Genomic DNA, 21,181 nt, shown 5'->3' on the forward strand with positions numbered 1-21,181 from the left:
TCTGCTGTAGATGACAACTTCTTCCAAGTAATATACTCAAATGCCTAACAATAACATTGCATGTGCAGTAACAGCATTTTGCGGTTACAAGGCCAAGTGTTAAAAACTTTGGAAACACAAGAATCCGGGCTGCCCCTGCGACCCTCTGTCACATGCATTGCTACAACACCAGAGTCCAGGCACCGAAAGATCCCCAGCACCTTGTCCTGCCAAAAATCGGTCTCCACCACCCGCCCATTTGTCCAGGACAATTCCTTCTTCCAGGTCACTCCCTTCTTCCCCACCCCCATCCAACTTTTGAACCCTCTGTACTCTAATTAATGCCTCTCTTCACAACAAGAGTGCATCACTGCGTGTAGCATCAACAGGACAAGATCTGCTCCTGTCCCCAGCCATTTGTTAAACCGGGCACTGATTCTTGCTGGACTGATACAGAGACATCTGCCTATTACTGCATCCCTGTTTGACAGCATTCCCACTCAAGAATAAAGGATTCGCAAGAACAAAGGATTTTTAAAAGGCATGCAACATAATTTTAATCTCCTCCTTGAAACTGGTTGAATTTTAACAGAATCTTCCCAAAATAAATTCAGTCCAATTCAGCTACTCGGCAGGAAAAATGTCAGTGTTAGCAAGCTGCTTAACAGCAACTGAAGACAGTCTCCCAATGGGAAGCACTAACTATAGTTGGCGTTATGAGCTCCAACTTGGTATTACAAGTTCAACTGTAGTTATAAATTCCACTGACAGCAAATAAAAAGCAAAGATGTTCTGACAGACAAAGCAATTCAAAATTGTGTTCGAATTACAAAATTCTACACGAAGTAGAAGCAATCGCAGGAACCAGTGCTCCTACTCACCGCGCTGCTGAAGCGCGAATGTAACATTCACAGAGGTCAGGTTGACCAGGGACAATTTTTCTTTTCATTTACTGCTCCTCCATCACAGTGGTGCAGGGTGGGTGCCGCACAAGTGCATCTCCAGTCTTGTACTGCACTAGGAAGAACTATTTAAATGTGGAGAGTGAAGTTTCTAAATTTCAACCAACTTACAAAAAATATAAAGCTTTTGAATGGGTCCAAAGTACTACCCGGCGAGATTAAATTACATTATGCTGATACACAGGAAATAGCTGACTTATTCTACAGGATGAACAATTCACCAGGGGAAAGAAACTTTCAGGAAAAATGATAAATATTGTAATGAGGAAATCCGAGGCACGTATTCACAATGCCACATTCAGATTTCACAAATGAACAGAAATTTCTTCGTGATCTCTTGGCTGCACAAGGGAGACACAGATAAATATAAATACATTGTACCTCCCCAGGCAGAAAAACTGCTTGCTGTTAGGGAGGGGAACCAAAAACTTTATTGTATATCCTTGTAGATGGGACTACAGAAATCTTAACCTCCTTTTTTACCACCCCCTTGTAGGGCAGGTATTGAGAGAACATTATGAACTGTGGGAACTGCTTAGGGAAGGGAAGAAGACTACAAAAATATTTTATTTTATGACAAGCCAGACACGACGCATGTACTACTGAGAATTACTGTAAGTCACTTTTTCCTTAAGGGCCTTCTGTTGCAGAAGCAAGCAGAAACCAATAACATTTTAAATCATCCTTCAACCCAGTTCTTAAGTAGAAATTTAATGGAAGCTGTTCACAAAAGGGATGCAATGTTACATGACATCACCACTTCAAGATAAATCTTGGCCACCCCTGCACGAGTACAATCACAAAGATTTAAATCCTTTAACTTTTTGACAAAAAGCACATAGCCTTGTGTTTTCAGAGAAGCAAATGCTGTCTGTAAATTCAAGATGCCATGTGATAATTCCATTTCGCCTTAAGTAGCTGGGTATTTCTGCCGTGCAGCAGCACTAATTAGCTTGAACAGAGTTCAGCAGCAATTTTGCCCCATTCTACACTTCCATACTTGACCACCGGTTTATTATAATAATGTGTGATATATACATTTGATAATTCTGTCCACCCACACCTTGTGCTTTACCAAACATCCAGAACTGCTTGTTAAGACATTTAGAAATGCCATGTATAAGACTCATTTGAAATTATATGAAAGATGGCACTTAAAATTTTATGGTTGTTCACAGGCTTCAATTACTAAGAATCTTCCGCAAGAGCGGTATAAAACATTTTTGAACTTTCTACTAGAATGCTCCAAATAAAAGTTGTAGAAAATTTCCACTTTAACATGCATTACACCCTTCTTTAAAGAGTGGTCAATTAATATGTCATACGCTGTGAACCAAGGCATAAAGCTGCCAGTCATTTTTGATTTCATAACTAGTAATGCTGAGCAAATGCACTCCAGCATACATGAGGACAAGGTCCTTCACATCCATTTCAACGGAGTACTGAGCAACATATATATTCTGTGACTCTCAAAATGTATGTATTAATATTAGCATGAGGAAGAGAAATGCTCAGTATCTTCAGATTTTCACACTGCCAACGCAACCATTACTACTTGGCTAAAAGCAGTGTTGTAACCAGCAGCATGAGACACAGGAGAGAGATTCTCGATGTTTTAGCCCAAGCACAGGAACCTGTGTTCATCTTTTGCTTCCACTACAGTGTGACACAAAACCTGGTACATTTACAGGCCCTTCATGTCCCTCTGTCAGATCTTCAACACTTTTGCCACCGCTGTCCTGCTTGACCTTTAAAAATGACCCCTTTTGCCTCCTAATGACAGCACCTGCCCACACCAGCCCCATCTTACAAAGTTTCTTATATCACATCTGATATCACCTTTTATAAATTAGGACAGAAGTACTTTTTTTGCTGCTAAACAAAAAAGAGGACACCTTAATATTACTACACCTAAGTGCAATGCCACTCATTTAGTCCTGCATACAGTCTTCCATACAGAGCTATACACCATTATTTTAATAAATCCATCAGGGAAATCAGTGGGTAAGAGCTTTTTCTCTGAAAATAAATACGTATACGCATCATAAATTAATCATTTCAGAACAATATAAGGTGAAAAATTTCTGTCAAGAGTTGAATTGAAAAATTATTTGTCATAAGGATACCAAAATGCTTGAAATAATTAATGCTATAAGTTTCTAATCCCAGGCAATTAAGCTTGAATGTAATTCTATGCGTTTTATCCAGACATGTTTAGTTCCTTTGCATGTTTAAGGACTTAACTTTTTTTTTAGGTTTTTTTTTATCAGCCATTTTTTAAAGTACTCTAACCCAGACACATCTTTCTTTCCCCAGCAAGAATAGAAGAGGATTAATTTTAGTACATTTACATGTTTTCTAAGAAAAATACCTGGATGTAGTAGACATGCAGGCGTTTTTTTTCATTTCATTTTATAAAGTGAAACAGCAAACTTTTACTGAGTATACTCCATCTACTTTCCCCATGTCCTATGATACGCACGCAGTTTTAGAAGTGCACAGCCTGGTCTTTATTTGTATTATAAAGAAATCACCAAGTTGGCTCAAGTTTTGAGAAAATGTCTATAGTGTTACCAATGCAGATTCCCACCTTCAATTAAATACAAGCAGAACTGCATCTATAATTGAATTTATATATGTATCTATAGATAAACTCCAAATTAAATAGCAAGGTAAGTTAAAAGGAAGTATCATGACACATATAATTAGTTATGACTCCACTTAACTTCATCAGTAATAATAAAATCTGGGTCAAGGCAGAACGAAAATGAGTGTATGTCACTTGTTTAAAACTATTTCATGTGATCAGCCAAGATCTGCCCCCAATCCCAAACACAGCCTGCTGTTCTGCTAACACCTGCCCGACTTAAGCCACCACTCACACACATATACACATGCCAAAAGACAACAGTCCCCCTCTACACCCAGTTAAAAAGATGGGGGACGAGAGGAAGAGGTTGATTTTAAGACATATTCCTCAGCCCACCCCCTGCAACAGCACAGGACGGAACAGAGGGACACGCACAACCCGAAAAACGGTGCTGTGCATTGGGAAGCTTTCCTATGGCACTGTCACTCTAACGGTTGCGGCAAGATGGCACCACACATGCTAATTTAAGCGTGAATGGTAGAATCTGGGCACATATTTGTACTGTGACCTGTAAATTATATAGTCTATATATGCTCTGCATATTTGAAACAACTCATTATAGAAAGGACGCATTGAACCAGTTTACTCTGACAATACCAAAGCCATGGTCGGTAACTCTCCCTTTCTGCAAGAAAACAATCTTTTAAGCCGTGTTAAATACCTACTGGCCAAGAGTCATTGCAGAAAATTAACAACAGGATACAGCCACATACACTCACATACTGCTACTTTTTCTTACGCTTTCACAATTTTGAAAATGTGACCGCCACTTCATCGAAGCAATACTTTTTTACTCACTTTTGGGGGTATCAGTCCTCCTAGTCTGATTTGTGTGAGCAACAGCAAAAAAAAAAGTATTTTGAAGTAGAAAAAAGTAATCACCATGAATCTGCAGGATGCTGAAATACAGCTGATAGTGCAACACAAATACAGCATGTCAGAGAGAACCAGACCTGAATCGCTCCAAATAATCAAATCTCAGAGGGCCCAGACCAGAACCATGTTTTCTGTGGATTTAAACTCAAGAGAAACAATGGCCACGGGCAGAAAGTCAAAAGATAGTGGCTCTAAACCCAGCTTTATCTGGCTTATCCTTTTTATGATCTTAAGCACGTCTATTCTCTATTCTGTATCAGTCTCCCCACTTAAACTCTTGATGATAATGCTTAGCCAATTTTGTCCTGAGCTTTGTTATCTATAGATGAAGATTTCTTTAAAGTTACATTCTTATCTGCGCTTTCATTAAAAGTATTTAAGTAGAAAGAAACAGTCAACACTTTGCTTCCTTGGATATGCTATTGCCAAATGTCCCTTGAGATTTTGATCCTCTTTCCCAAATAGGAAATGTGCTTTGCTAATAGCAGACCCACACAGTAGCTACTTTCATATGCACTCTCTAACACTGCTGAGATTAATCTTTACCAGCCTCTTAGAAGTCACCGGAATGACCTCAGACATTGCATGTGTCATGACCATTTATATTTTATATATTAAAGCATGCACGTAATAACCTGTGCAGTAATATCGTGCCACTAAGCCAAGTCAGAAGTCAGGCCACCTCATCACTGTGACGAGTGGAGGGAAGACACCCAAAGAAACCACCCACCTTTTTAAACACCCGCAAGAAAGGTCTGGCCCAGTGGTGAGGCGTCATTTAAAGTAAGATGGCAAAGCAAGGAAACACTTCAAAAGCCACAAGATAAAACAGAACAAAAACATTAAAAGCTGTTGTCTTTTAAGGATCAACCCATTCACCTTAAGGACATCAAGACAAAATGTCTTCATCTGGGGCCTGATCAGATTTTCAGTGTGATTAACAGACAAAAAAAGAAAATAGAAAATAGTTTGTCACCACTAGCTGAGTTACCTCAGCTAGGCTCAGCTATGCAGACAGCCATTACGGGACAGCTTAAACTCTTTACATGCAACTGAAAAGTAAAATGGTAAAAATTACTCCCTTTTTCTCTACCCCCGGGACTTGTCTTTTATTTTTCCCCTAACAGCTTTATTTTTTTAAGCATTAACATTAGGACTGTCTGCAGATTTCCCATATGTCTCCCGCATATGTCCCATATGTTGCCTACACATGTAAATCCTCTACTAGCTTCTACTTGATACCTTCCCGATTCTACAACCAAAGATGAATATTGGGCCTTTTTGCCTTTTTAATTGGAGCTCTTGTAGAACTGTTTTCCTACTATGATTTCCTCCCCTAAATCTTTTCTGAACTTTGCTTTCCTTGCCACAATACCCTATTACCTATCCTTGAACACAGATAGCTAACTTTATACCCAAGTGAATAAAGCTGTCGTATAAGCTGATCCCATTGAAACCAGCAGCTGAGACTGCTCTACATTGATACTCAGTTGTTCATTACAATTCTTTAGCATCTGTGTGATCCACAAGTGATTTATATGTACATAAATATCTATAACTATATACTGCATATATAAAAACCATATATATACACACTTCATAATTCAATGCAAATATTGAGGGCCAAGCACCCATAAATCCCTATACAATCTGATCAGACACATGCCTATTGACTTTGTTATAACTGCACCAGTTTAATCCACCTACTATGTAATTTACTGATTCTGATTTCTGAAGTACTAGTTTTTACGAACTCATGTGTCACTAAGTCAAATGCACCTTGCACGAAGGAACCCCATTGTTTTATTGTTAGCCAAAGCCTACCTAACTATAGGCTGCTGGTAAGAGTCAGTCCTGCCCTCTTTTTGGCTTCTTGTGTGCATCCCTCTCCTTCAATGCAAAAAAACCCATTTTTTTTCTTGGTAGGATGAGTTTTCAGCTCATCACATAGCTACACAGTTGCTGGAGTGAACGCAAGGGAGGGCCCAGAAAAGTGAAGCCAGGGACTACAAAGGGAAAAAAGCAATAGCACTCTGATTTTAAACCGACCTAAAACTGCACTCCATTTAAGTGAACTGTGAAGCCACAGCCTTGCTACTTAAAAATACAGGTAGCTACTTTATCAGTCAATCAGTAATGTTGCTCCTACCATGAGGCCCTGCTACCCATGAACTTCAGTACTGCTTCCAACAACACTAATGAGAACTCAGGATTTCGGTTAACCACTGTTTCCATTTGTATTAACTGTTAGATTTAGCCACTGCAAAAACCAGGTTTGGAGATTCCACTTTATTTTGCAAAACTCAAGAATATTCTGGCTGTTTCTAAATAATCCGTTATGTCTCTCCAGAAATATTATTAGCATCGCAACAAGAGTTTCTATGAACTAATAATAAAAAAGTAGCACTTTCTTCTTCCAACACTACAACCTTACAGTACAGTACCACCTTTGTACTGTAAGGACTGAATAGACACTAAAATCAACAAGAGAGAGAGGAGGACAGAAGGTGAGATGCTGTCCATTTTCTACAACACAACACCCAGCGCTTTTATTTCCCTGATTAGCAAACCCTGCCAGGAAACCTGAAAGCCTACAGTAAGGAGGAGGAAAACCAGATATAACAAGTCTTCAGGCCTACCTCTCACTCTTTACCATCAAAACTCTTCCAGCTCATTCCAGTTTTATCCATGGGATATTTATTACCCCCTTTTACGGTACAGCGTAACTGCGCTTTGCAGCTATCCAAGTATCCTTACTTGTTAACTACACTGACACAAGCGCTAGCTGTAACACACGAACTAAACCCATGCACTAACCTATATTCAACCCAGTATATTCTAGAGCTCACGTAGTTTTGCAGACTTCAACCCACTATTAAAAAGTATCTTTGTTCTTGATAAAAACAGCTTTATGAACTTCATTCAGGTAACTGTCATTGAAGTGAAAGCAGCCAAATGTAACTATTTTAACATTAGATAATGCACAGATTAAGACATGAAAGATTCACTGAGCAACTGAAAGCAATGGTCATTTCTCAATTTTTTTTGAGGAGTGTAAGATCAGTGCAATTCAGCATGGAAGATGAAAGAAATAACAACACATTCTCTCTGAGAGTACAGCGTATTTACAAACCCACAAATCCAACACAACACTGAGAAAAATCACAGTAAGAATGGAAGGCTTGACTGACCTTGCAGCTTTTGTAGAACTCAGATGTACTCAGGCCAGGACTAGCCAAAATGGTGGTAAAAATGTCAGAGCTGAAGGAACCTTCCTTATATCACAGCTTCCTTGCGTAACGTTATTACAAGCTGCTAAGAGAAATTTTGCAGAAGACTAGTGCAATTCTAGACTTTAGCTAATTTCAATGACACTGCCTATATTTTAATTAGAAATAAGCATTTACACCTCATACTAGATAAGCAAAGCATCACAGAAGGCATGATCTTTGGATATTAACAATTACCCAGTGACTGTCTAGCTCAAAATGGTGCAGAAAGCATCAACATACCTACTGCTAAAGATTCAAGTGATGTTTATGACAGACAACTAAACCTAGGAGCAAAAGAATAACGTCTTATAAGAAATGTATAACACAGATGCACTGTAAACTAAATAAAAACTTAGCAGAAGTATGCCACTGCTGTGGTTTTTCTCTGTTATGGAACCCAGACCTAAATAAACTGTTAAACACTTAGTGTAAAGGTATGCCAAACATTTCTCAGAACTTTCTTAAGGTCCCAACAAAGAATCAACCTTTTTTGCAAAATGAGGCCTAGGTTAAATATTTTATTTGGCTCCTCAAGATGGACTGAGAAGTTGGGCACTAGCTCCAGATCAGTTCTTGGACTCACATCAAACATTACCCTGTCATTTATCCAGTCAGTCAAAACAATGTCTTCCATCTAAACCTTTAATGTTTATGTCCTGAAAAACTGCTAATTGAATCCAGTTCTCGAAATCCATTTTTTAATCTATACCATCTAATTTAGAGATAATGAACAGAAAAGATAAGCATTATACAATTATTGCAGAATTAATCCTATAAATATCCAAGCCAAAACAGAAGACTGCTAGTTTCATACAGCCAAAGAAAATTAAGATTGAATAGCATTTGTCAGTTCAAGAATAAACTTTTAAAAACACTGGATATACAGATTCTTTTAATTCCAAACAGTTTTAGAATTCAAGAGCCCTCAAACTGCTTTTCCAATCAAAAAGGGTAATCAAAACCACACAGAACACTTAAAACTATTCCTAGGCAAGAACTGACAACGTCAGCTGAATTAATAAAATTCAATGTTTTTCTTAAACATGTAAAGCTTCCTTACAACAAACGACCTGACATGAAGCAACTCACAATTAGCTAAAGCATAAAATAACTCAAGTCTTTTTAACTGGAGGAACAGGCCAATGCTTCATGTAAACTTCCAAGTACCAGAACTCGGCAGCTGCAAGGGCTGCTAACTCTGGAACAGTCCCTAGACAGACAATTTTGCCTGTGTCCTGTGCTCTGCATATTCCCTTCCAAATATATAAGACGACAAAAAAATGCAGCAACATTCCTTAAGATGATTCTACCTGCTTCTTCTAGGGGCTGACCTCACAACTACAACTCAGCATGTAAAACTACTGCCTATTTCTTGCTCACACACTCCCCGTAACACATTTATACTGTCACAGACAGTATAGATTTCATTCTATGCTTAATCCTTCACAGAAATAAAATAAATATAAAACAAAATAGAACACAAAACCCAAAAGTGAAAAAGACAACTCCCTAAACAGCGTTTTCCAAGCTTCTACATAAGGCTATGGACCATTTTTAATGTTTCAAAAGATAAGCCGGTCCGAGCACTCACTGCTCAGGAAAAAAAAAGTATTAAAGCACTGCATCAAAAAAGCAATAACCTGAAGAGAAAGCTACAAAACACTTTGTAAAAACAAGGCAGCACTGTTCTATGCATCAGTCCCAGCTATGCTTATTTTAGACTTTTAAGTGTAATATACAGACACTTGCAAATCTCTATGAAAACCACCTTACAAATTTAATCCAAGTATTTCCAAAGTAAAACATAAGCAGATACCTTTTACCTTCCCCATAAAAATAACAGACTAGGAAAGACAAGTATGAAAACACGTCTCTTTATTAGGCATGAAACTGGAAATAGTTCTCATGCACCAAACCTAAATGTATCAACTGTTTCAGTGCTCTTAAAAACATTTGTTTTGCAAGCTGGTTAAATCCTCTCCATGCAGGGAAGAGTGCTTATAGCGTTATCTGTTATTTTCTAGCCGGTTACCTTCACCCACCGACACTGTAGAATACAAAATAGGGTTTATCTGCTGGGGGACTTACAATATTCTGAATTGGCTCATTTCTTTAAAGTCTCCTGTATTTTTTTTTAGTGATCTCTAGCAGAACTTGCAAGAATTTTTTCCTAAACCTGTTTACCTGGGTTCTTCTATGGAGAAGGACATACTGTTTAGGTACATAAAAACAACTTATTTTCCTTCCCAGCTGGCAGGTGAAGAGTTTTTACGATATTTTAAAATATTAGAGGTCAAGCGGTTTTCTGAAAGAGGGCACCTCACCAGGCGAAGCGTGCACAGTCTCAACTGAGGAAGTTGGTTTAAAAAAAATTAAAAAAAAAGTAACAACAAAGAGATCAAAACAAAGAGTGTGACAGTTTCTTTCGAGTTTACACTGAGAAGACCAAGGGGGGGGAAAGGAAAAAAAAGCGCAGCCGGGGCGGCGGGAGGGGGCGGCGGTGCCCGGCCACACCGGGGCTGCCCCACGCCGGCGGCCCCATCGGGCTGCAGGGCCCGGCACGGCACCACGGCCCGGCCCGGCCCAGCCCAGCACGGCGGCCCCGCAGCCCGCCCGGCCGGGCTGCTCCCGGGGTGCGGAGCCCGTGGCGGGCCAGGGCAGAGCTCGCCGCCTCCCCCCGCCCCGCTCCGCTCCCCTCCCCAGGCCTGAGGGGCGCCTCCGGCCCCAGGTTCAACCTCAAAGACACACGGAGGGAGCCCGCTCCCGCGCCGCCAGCCGGGCTCCCCTCGCCCCGCCAGGCCGGGCTCTGCGCCCCGCTCCCCCCCGGCCCTTCCCTGCCCCCGGCCCCGGCGGCGGGCGGCGGCAGGCCCCGGCGGAGCCCGCCCGCGCAGCCCTACCTGTCAGTCGCAGCTTGACGGGCCCGTTGCGCCGGGCCCCTGGGTTGGACATGTCCCCGGCCGCTCCGCGGGCTCGGCGCTGCCTTGCCCCGGGCTCCCCCTGCCTCTGGCTCCGGGAAGGGAGACGGGGGGAGGGGAGGCGCCAATGGAGTCGGGCTGGGCGCTCAGGGCAGCGGCAGCTGCCGCAGAAGGAGGAGAAGCCCGGATGTGCCCAGCGTCGCCATGAGCGGGGCCGGGTCCGCGCAGGAGGAGACGCAGCCGCCTTCCCCGCTTCCCCGCCCCCTCGCCCGGAGCCCGGGCGGCGAGCACAACAAAGCCGTGGACGGAGCCACACGGCGGGCGGACAGACGGGCCGCCTCGCCTCGCCTCGCCTCGCTTCCCCTCCCCCGGCCCGGCCTGCCCCCGGGGGAGCCCGCCCGCCCCCCGCGCCCCCCGCCGGGCAGGGCAGCCGCAGCCCGCCCCGGGGACGGTGCGGGGGGAGCCGCGTCAGGTGGCGCCGCGGGTCCTCTCCTCAGAAGGGAGAGGGGGGTGCCGGGGGTCCTCTCCTCGGAGGGGAGAGGGGGGTGCCGGGGGTCCTCTCCTCAGGGGGAGAGGGGCCGGGGGTCCTCCTGGGGAGGGCGCGGGGGTGAGTTGCCGTGGGGCTCGGGAGGAGGCACCCATGGCTACAGGCCCTACGGTCGACACTGCGAGCCAGGCTGACACACATGCGGCCATGCTTGGGGAGTGGGGCCGTGTCCCGCGCGGGCGGGGGGCGACATACTGGCCCCCCACACTGGAGCCCGCCTGGCTTCTTGCCGGCGCTTTGTGGGAGTCTGCACCCATCTCTGTGAGCCCCAGTCTCAAAAAACAGTAATAATAATTAAAAAAAGCCTTTCGTCCATGCCGTGTGGCCTAATTTAACTCCCGTGCTGGAGGAAAGGTGACTTTTTCCAGAGTTTTCCCAGCCCCACACGAAGCTGCAGCTTTCCACGGGGTCGCAGGGGCTCTGGAGGGTGGGAAAAGCTCCCGGGGAAGCTGTGAGGGCAGCTGCGGTGAGCTGACAAACTGCGCACCTATTCCTACTGATGCTCTGCACACAGTTGGCAGTGTCATTGCCCTGCCTTCCTCCTCCTGAGGCAGCTGTCAAGGGCCGTCGCATGGGCGAGCCTACGGTAGAATCCAGCCTACGGATTGGGATCCAAACATAGGATGAAAATGTGACCTGTGCTTCAGGCAGCTGATAAGGTCTGGACACCCAGGGGTGACTTTCTGGAGTGATGTACCTGGAACTGAGCTATGAGCACGTCTGGAGTGGTCCCACCTTGGCAGAGCTCGGAGCTTGGGCCTTGTTAAATCAAAGCTGGGGCAAGGAACGGGTTTTTTCCCACTGAAGGCCTTGGAAGTGGGATGTGGCTGTCAAAGCTTTCCCCCCTCAAAATGAGAGCCCTCCCCGCAGCTGGTGCATGTGGGCTCACATCTCCTTCCTCCCAAAGTGTCTTTTAAGCACCAGGCTGTTCCAGGTAGGAATTTTCAGTGCTTCCTGCTGCAGTGGCAGTCGCTGCTGTTCCAATGTCACATCACCCAGGGGCAGGGGAGTCCTGGGACTGGGACCTGGGATCCCTTCCTCATGGATTGGGACCTGGGATCCCTTCCTCACACAGGACGTACCGTTGCCTGCCTAATTGTTTAACGCAAAGCTAATGTGTTAGAAATGAACCTTTCTTTACAGCATAGACAGAGCATGAGAGAAAATGCCAATTAATTGCTTGGCCACTTACTTCAAGCAAAGAGAATTTGAAAAAAGTGAAAAGTGAAATCTAAACTTCACTTACTACAAAAGACAATGTATCTGCTGATTCTATGGCTTATATGCTGCACTGAAACAGTTAAAAAAGTTATTAGGTAATAGTTACGTAAAATCATACACACCTCAAAGACATTCCAGGTGTCCTGATTCCTGCACTAAGAAAAAAAAAAAAAAAGAAGAAAATCAGCCTACATAACTGAAGGTCATACCATTAAAGTCTCAATCTGTTGCGAATTCACATAGCCAGGTCATTATCCTTTTCTAAAACCAACTATATAAAGCAAATGCCTGATGGTTTGCAAATATTGCAACATTACCTGGTCACTGCTGAACCAAAATATAAAGCTACTTTTCAACTACTTAACATATTTTTAGGTTACTCTAGATCTTTCCTAACATGCGGTCATCATTTGTTTCTGGGGTCCTGCAGCACTCTGGACCCAGCATTCAATAATTCTGATATAATTTCAGAAAAGTATTTAGTGTTATGTTAAACATAGTACTCTTGCCACATGATCTTTCTCTAATGGATAACGAGTGTGTGAGACATTAATTGCAATGCCAATACTTAAAGAAAAACCAACCTATTGGGATTAAATGTAGTATTTTATTGCTCGGTAGGTATATGAACATTTTAATGCTTTCATTAAAAGTGTTTTAAAAGTCATGAAGTATAATTAGTTTCATACTGCTTTTCAGAAAGGAGCTTGCTGAACTATACATTTTTCTAAGATTTTTGGATAGGCTGCTCACCTTTCAGTGAAAATACCGTGATATATCGCAAGTGTTAGAACATTATTTGACAGTTTGTGCATTTGGTTCGCTATATACAATGCACTGTCTGCAAGATTACTGCTAGTGCTGTGCATTTTTTTTTAAATATGTGCAGTATTTCATTTTATTTATTTATTTTTAAATAGCCTACATGTCTTGAGCTGGTTTACTAATACAGCTGAAATGCATCAGTGACATATAAGAAAGTCCTGTACAGTAGGTATGTATTTAATAGGATGAGAGAAGAGGGGCTTTAGCTTTCATTAGCACCTGCAGGCATGATACGTGTCCCATTTAGGTCAGGACTATGTCCCCTCTTGACTAAGAGAAGTAGAAATGACCTAGATCAGGTTGCACTTGGGCAGACGGATGCACCAGATGCAAACTGCTCGCTTCTTCCCATCTGGCTTTGTATAAGCATCACAGTGACTGCACCTTGGATGTCCTGCAGATGTTTCTGTCCCATCGTATCTCCCAATTCCATAGGGAAATCAGGATTTTTATTCATTATCCCCATCACTGAGTATAATTGCCAGGCAGAATTTAAGATGAGCAGCTCCGTGAGGGATCTGCTGAAGATTTGCAGAGAGCAGAGGTCAGGAAGCCTTGCAAAGCGCCAGGAACTGCAGGCAAGTGTAAGAGACCAAAGACACTGACAGTAGCTGATGATTGAAAGTGCTATTTTTCCAACACAAGAATTCCACTTGAATGTTATGAACAAGAGTTTCTTGTGCCAGTGCTATCCCCCAAGTTCTCAAAATATTCTCAGATTAATAGAATAGATATCTTGCTGATCCTGCTTTAGGTTTTAGTAGCCAACAGTTTACAGGAAATTTCATCTTTATGCAGTTCCATTTCAAGGGTGGGAAAAGGCTTCATGCTTTACAGTGCTGATCTTGTGAGATAAGCAAGCAAATATCATTATTAGCTGCTGACAAGTGATCCATATTTCACTCTAGGCTGATATCATTGAGCAACAAATCCTTTCAAGATGAGGTAGCTAGCTCAAATCCGGAGGGAAGGGAGTGCCTTGCATCACCCTGCAGCTCACTTTTGGATGACAGCCCTGTGCTGGGCTCAGGAGGGAGCCCCATTCAGTCCTCTTTAGCCAGAAGGTAGCAACTGGGGCACAGTCTCAAGGGCTAGAGGAAACATATAGAAAAAGGGTAAGCTTGGGCATCTTGAGGACACCGACAGGATTATAGAGGAGTCCATAAAGACAAAATAGCTGATACCATAGTAGCAAAAATTTTGAAGAAGTATTTAGAAATACAAAAACTTTTTTTGTTCTATAGCTGCACAAAAAAGGGCTTTGATTTCTTGAATTTCCCAATAGGAAGAAAAAAAAGGCTTTGCATTCACAGATATTTCTCAAAGGATTTAGTGGTTTTGGACACTGGGAATCATGAACAAACATCTTTAACCAAATACTGTTCATTTTTAGAAGGAGATAGTTGTAGTTAATTTTTTGGAGGTGAGGTCCTCTCCATGTTTAGAAATGGAAGAGTACACTGGAAACTCATTCTTCAGCATGTGGTGTGTGTTCAAAGCAAATCAACATTTACGAATTACATTCCATTTCTTTCTGTATAGAGGTTTAATCACAGCACATTCCTTCAGCAGTAATGATTGCTGCCTGGTGGTGTATCACATTCTTCCCCAGCTTCTGTGATGATATCAAGAAAACAAGAGAGTTCTGCCCCTATTATTAAACTTTTGTAAGTTAAAAGGTTGAAACTATTTTTCTGAGACATTTCTTTAAATAATGATATTTACAATTATTTGGATTGTATTTCTTTCTATTAGTCATCATTTACTAAATTCCCCAGAGCCTGTTGTGGTTGAATTATAGACACCCCCCCTAGAGATCATTTGAGTTAAAGACAGCATTGATCAGAAGAGAATTATACCTCCATTTCCTTTTTCTCTGTGATGTATTTCCATTGTATGTACAACTGTTAATGCTAAATGCCTATTTTTTGCCACCTAATGGTGTAGTTCTGAGAAGAAAAGTATTGCAGCAGTATACACTTGGGCAACCCCATTAAGATTTAAATTCATCAGGTCCAATTTAATCTGAAAAGAAATAAACTTGAAATATTTACACATCTGTTCCCTTTCTTATCACATCGATATTTTTCCTTTTTTTTTTTTTTTTCCTTTGGTAAAGCTTTCTTGACATTGGCAAAAAAAAATGAATAAAAAAAAATAAATATGAAGAATGTTGAACATTTATGCCACCAGTGTTCCCTGCCTCTTTCTTAATTTGCCTGATTAAGTCATTCCCTTTCAAAGCATTCCTATTTATCACTTTGCAGAACATCCTTTTAAAGAAGCAAGCCTTAGTTTGTTTGCCTGCCGTGTACTTTTCACTAGCATGTACTGTCTGTCCCAAGCCAATTTCTACCATTAACACAGCAAGGCTCTTCAAAGCAAGGGCTTCCTCTTACCGTGTTATTGCGATGCCTGCTAACAAGCAGACCTTACCTAGGATGATGTCCCAACACACTGCTCAGTAAGATCTAGTCATTAGACTAGATTAGCAGTCTTGACCTGCTCCATCAACATCTTTTCTTGCAGTGGGCATCGTTCTCCTAGGATGCCTCTTTGGCACAGGTTTTTTCTTCTAATCCTTCTCTAAGCCAATCGTTAACTTCTTACTGTAGCAAATTCCTAAAGTACTGTAGTACTTCCTAAATTCATTGCAGATCCGTCATAGCTTTGCCCCATTCCTGAATGGAATTCTGCCCTCCGTGAGGCAACGTTACCCTCATGCCACTCTTCTGTGCAAAAGAATCAAACGCTAACTGAAGTCATGTATAAAGCGCTTCTGCATTTCAGGCAGACAGAGTAGGAATGGGTAGTTTCACTTTGTACAAGATTCCTTTATTCCCTTTGCAGATTATGAACATTATCAGACTGGAGCATTGTTTGTGTTGCTGGTGAAGCAAACAAGCTACATTAATGTATTCAGATGCACATGCTTAAGTATCTGGTTTAACTCTGGCACCATTACTACTCAGAGACGAAGAGAGTTACCCCAGCAATGGAAGACATACCTGTCAGACTTATACGATGAAGAAGCACGTCTAGACAGGGGCTCTGGTTCTCACTAAGACTCCCTTTGGCATGCAGAGACAATGTTTATGCAAGAGGTCAAGATTCAATCCATTTCTCAAGCTGGAGCTTGAGATGAAGCTTTTCAGGAGAAGAAACTAGGAAGGAAATCTCCACCCATAGTCTGGCTACTGAGAGAGGGGACAGAAGCTTGGAGCAGCAGACACCATAGCCCTCTGAGACAGGATGTGTCTTGGGGAAATGATGCATCTCTGAAGGGAAATGACTGCAGCTGTGGCTACAAAAAAATGCATGAGCTCCCATATCACAGGATTTTCCAGTGGTTAGTCACTAAGATAACTTTAAGTCCATCCATCCAGAACAGATCAGTAACTGATGCACAGATACTCTGTGCAGTTCTTTAGCCATGTTACTTCTTCCTCATGTCCTGCAGGACAGCACTATCCTAATGCCACTTTAGAGGAAGAAGAGGAAGGGCAGATTTTAAAGAGACAGGCATTGAACAGACAATAAATAGATGTATTGCATTGCATTTTATTACTAGCCAGAGCCTAAAACTCACTTTCTGAAAGAGGTAAATTATTGTAAGAAACCATGTCCTGGTGCTTGGGCAAAAAATTAGAGATTACACCCATGTTGCAGCCCCACTGTCTGGCTCAACTCAACATCATTCTGTGCTGTACAGTGCCTCACAACCCATAGCCCAACGGCAGGCTTTGCATAGGATTTTTAACAGCCCAGCACAAAAGGCAGAGCCTAGCTTCAGTCTTCAAGCATAATGAAGTATCTCAGGCTTAAAATATTTTCCCTGATTTGTCTTACATTCAACATCGATGGGAATGCTGACTCAAAGTACAAATTAGGTCTTCAAAAGTCCTGAGCCAAAAAGGTCTCATTCTGAAAAATATTTCCTTTATTCTTCCATCATTTCCACTTATTTATCCATAGAGTATTGTTGATAATAGTTTCTTTACCAGACTCTTGGACGACTGGCTTTGTCAAGTGCTTTGAGAGCTACACACTAAGTATCTCAACTAAAATTACTAAGGTTTCCTGAAGAACCATGTGTTCCATCATGCAACTGCTCTGCAGCAGGACTTTATCATGTTGCTCTGTGAATGAAACAACTGTAGAATCTCATCCTTAGCTTTTTTTGGGCAATATAAACAGGTTCATAAAAGACCTTACAGAATAAGATGGTTAGAAACAGTCTCCTCTTTGCGACATGTATCAAGAATTTACTTTACTACCGTACTACAACATCTGTCTCCAGATATTGTCTGATTCAACTTGACACAGCATGTATTTGTCCCAGTGGTATGCAGCTTAGACAAATGAAGTGTTATTAGGAAGACTGTCAGCCCAAACAAGTATTTAAGGGAGTTGACATACAGCACTGTATTTAAGCAAGCCATATTATTTAGCCACTAAAGGAATACCAAACTTTCCCTAATCTTCCTTATCCCCCATGGCCCAGCATCGATCTGAAATAATAGTTCTATTGTCTGCAAAAGATGAGCTGTAAAATCTCCTATATTCTAAGTCTCCCTGAGTCTTAATTACACTGATGCTGAGAGCAGGGTGCCACTGACGGTCATGCCAAAAGCTGACTCAGTCCTGCTGCTGTAAATTCACCCCTTACACACTGTTGATCAGCAGTGATACATGGGAAGGTAGCTGCCATGTTAAATCAATCTCTTTGTTTACCTAGTTAACATCCTGCTTGGGCCATAGCCACTATTTAATGCTTTGGAAGAAGTAAAAAATGTTCTGTGATGCACCTTCCATTCATGCAGCCAAGGAAAGCAGAGATGCTTTCCTGACTCCCAAAAAGCCCTAGAACATTGGCTGATAAGCCTTAATACTTTAGCATAATTAGCTCATTCTTATTTGCCATCCTTACTTATCTAGATATTTAGGGATTAAAACATCATGGTTTTAGCTTCACAGAATTCCACATGCCAGGGGTTAAGATGAGGTTTTCAAGAGGACTAATTTATCGTGTTCCAAACTGTTACAGGGACCATGGGTATATATCAGAGACAAACACTGATACGGATAGGTAACAACGCTGGCAACGGACTCCTCTGCCCGTCTAATGCTGGCAGAGAAAGCAAGCATCTCGGGGTAGTTCTGATTTTCCGTGTTTCTTCAAGCAAGTGAATTTTCACATGTCTCATACAAGTTACTTCCAAAGATTTCCATTCAAGAGACCAGATTAATTCTAGGAGATTTATCAAATTGTAACAACATCGTGTACTCCTACAGGTAATTAAATCTGCCAGGCTGAAAGACAAAAAGAGCTAACAGAGCCTTAACTCCACAAGATGATTACTTTCTGTCACAGGGAAGCAACCACTGAGGTTCAGAATGAGCTTTCTTAAAACATGCGTACTGCTTACACTCACACTGTTTTTGTTTTATGTTAACGAGTCTGTAGATATTTATAAACTACATGAAAAATAAATCCATAAATAAGATCAATCATGATACAAAAGCATTTGCAGGTTCAGTAAGCACAACAATCCTTTTTTTTATCAATTCCTAACACCTTCTGACCTGCAGAAATACCTAACCCATCCACAGTCTGCGCTAGCTTCTTTCATGTTTTCTTTTAACAGAATCACCCACCATTCCACTGTGAAATTGATTTGAGAGGATTTAAGATAAAGTTATCTCTGAAATTATTTCATCCTAACAACTATAAAGCAAGGTTGCATGCCAGAGAAGAACAGCACAGATATGTAAGTAGGTTAGTGGGTCTAGTGAAGTGCTAAAAGTAACCTAAAGCAAAATCTGTCACCATGTGTCTTGAATCATTCCTTTATTCCACTCTTGAAACCCTTTAAAATAGAACTGGAGGTTTGGGGTTTTTTTCTTTTCTTTTTAGCAGTAGAATTCAGGGGCAATATGGCTAATCAGGCAATATGTTCTCTAACCAGATGCAATCATCCTGCAAGCAGATACATCTAGCCCCTTTATGCATATGTATTCATTCACTGACTGCAAAATTCAGGCTTTTTTGAGCAAATGTCATATCCCGGTTGTTCTGCCAAGTGCCTTGCACAATTTGGTTGCCACAAATTTAACAAACTTGGATTATATTGCTTGAAATATATTTCAATGTGAGTCTAGTATCCAGTAGGCTGGCTATGAGGAAGTGAGCTTTGCGTTTAGTTAAAATGGGGGTTTGGTCATGTTAACTATGGCACACTGAATTCTGTTGACAGCTGCAAATCTGCTGTGCAATGTAGCAGATCAAATTTTCTATTTTGCACCAGTGTTAAGATATCTGCATATGCTATTGGTTATAGTGAACAGAAAAAAAACATTAAAGGTAGTCTGGACAAATGCTTATTGCAGGAATGGGCCATTATCTTCTAGTTTTTCTTAAGTAATTGCTAGGATTATTTGCTATTAAAACTGGTTTTATTAGAAATTATTACATCCCTGTTGTCAACCTTCCTCAATCACCTCCGTTTTTCCTTTCTGACTTAATTTAAATCTCACACAATTGTTACCATTCCACCTCTGCTTGTATTTTCTTTTTCTAATCCATGTCTGGCTGCAGGTGTTGAATACACTTCAATAGAGATGGGGTAATAGCTTTAATTTCAGAAGCTATACAAAGCAATCCTTCTACACAGAAGAAAGATTCCTGCTTAATTCAAATCAAATTTTGCAAAGAAGTTCTTCAGAAGTGGAACATGGATGTCCTGTCTGTCCCCTCCCCCTGCCTTTATTTTCCTATACTGGTAATGTTCTCTCTATTGTAAGTTATATAGGCTGCAGCAATGGTGGTTTTTTTTTTTTAGCCATTAGGGGAAAGGAAATGACATATGGAGCGAATTCAAGTCCCTCCTCATTCCTAGAGAGTCTATCCAGAAAGTTAGTACGCTGAGCTCCGTCCAAGTGTCGTTTCCTGCTCAGAATTGGGAAGGGGAGCTGGGGGTGGGAGGAGAGATGGGTACGTAACATTAAATTGCTGCTTCTGATTAACAGCGACATTCTGCAAATGATTTCACAGTATTGCTTTGAACAGAATTGAACCTCTGCAGCCCAAATATGTGTAGCAATCCACTGATGAAAGAGCTATTTTTACATCTGTTTCATATAGTGGGTAAAAATGAAGTGATTTGGATGGTGGAAATGCGCCTTGGAGATTGTTCAAGATTTTCTGATAACTTTGTACCTCCAATCTTCCACATGCCCACAGAGCATTTTTACACACTCCTGGCATTATAGCTGTTTTACCACTATGAACCTCTACACAAACTGTTACAGATAGCAAATTAGGCAGCTTTTCACTAGATGTATATTTTTATATATTAAAAATCACACCTTCAAAAGATGACCCTATGGTTTTCATTTGACATTGCAATGCAAATTGAGAGAGATACAACATAAAGTAGAAAGCTTCCTCGTTATACTGCCTCTTCTGTACAGCTCATAGGTGTAATCCAGCCTCTTCCGCAGTGAAGTCGGTGCCATTAATTTTGCTTTTAGTGTGTCAGTCAATTGAAACTCCCTTCCTGATGCACGATTTATACATTACTTCTGGATTTGACCCATTGCTTTATTTAAATGATTAGCACAACATTTTAATGTGCCCAAGCAAGTCCTGCCTAATAAGAATTAACAGGCCTTTTCTCCACCCTGCTTTAATTTTTCTCTCTTCTCCTCATCCCTTTAAATCCCAACTTCACTTCCCTCCCACTAATGACACTCCCCAGCGCAGTGGGTGAACTGCAACCTGGAAACAGGCCACAGCTCTTCCACGAAATCTTCTGGCTTCTGCGGAAGAGCGTCCATTTCCTGGAGCCAGCCTGAGACAGACAGTGCTCTGCAGTCAGGAACAGGACTGGAATCCAGTGACCCTTATTCCATATGAAGTGCTACAAAAGTCC

At 41.6% G+C, this 21,181-nt stretch overlaps 1 protein-coding gene across 1 annotated transcript in view; it reads right to left on the reverse strand.

The window, feature by feature from the left end:
• Positions 1-10,999, reverse strand: part of SMURF2 (SMAD specific E3 ubiquitin protein ligase 2) — a 66,461-nt gene extending 55,462 nt beyond the window's left edge. The window contains exon 1 of the mRNA XM_055727109.1: positions 10,637-10,999. Coding sequence (XP_055583084.1) covers positions 10,637-10,688 — 52 coding nt within the window. The 5' untranslated portion in view covers positions 10,689-10,999. The remainder of the gene's footprint in view (positions 1-10,636) is intronic.
• Positions 11,000-21,181: the final 10,182 nt, after the last annotated feature.

The sequence above is a fragment of the Falco cherrug genome, chromosome 1 (assembly GCF_023634085.1).
Source record: "Falco cherrug isolate bFalChe1 chromosome 1, bFalChe1.pri, whole genome shotgun sequence".
NCBI lineage: Eukaryota > Metazoa > Chordata > Aves > Falconiformes > Falconidae > Falco > Falco cherrug.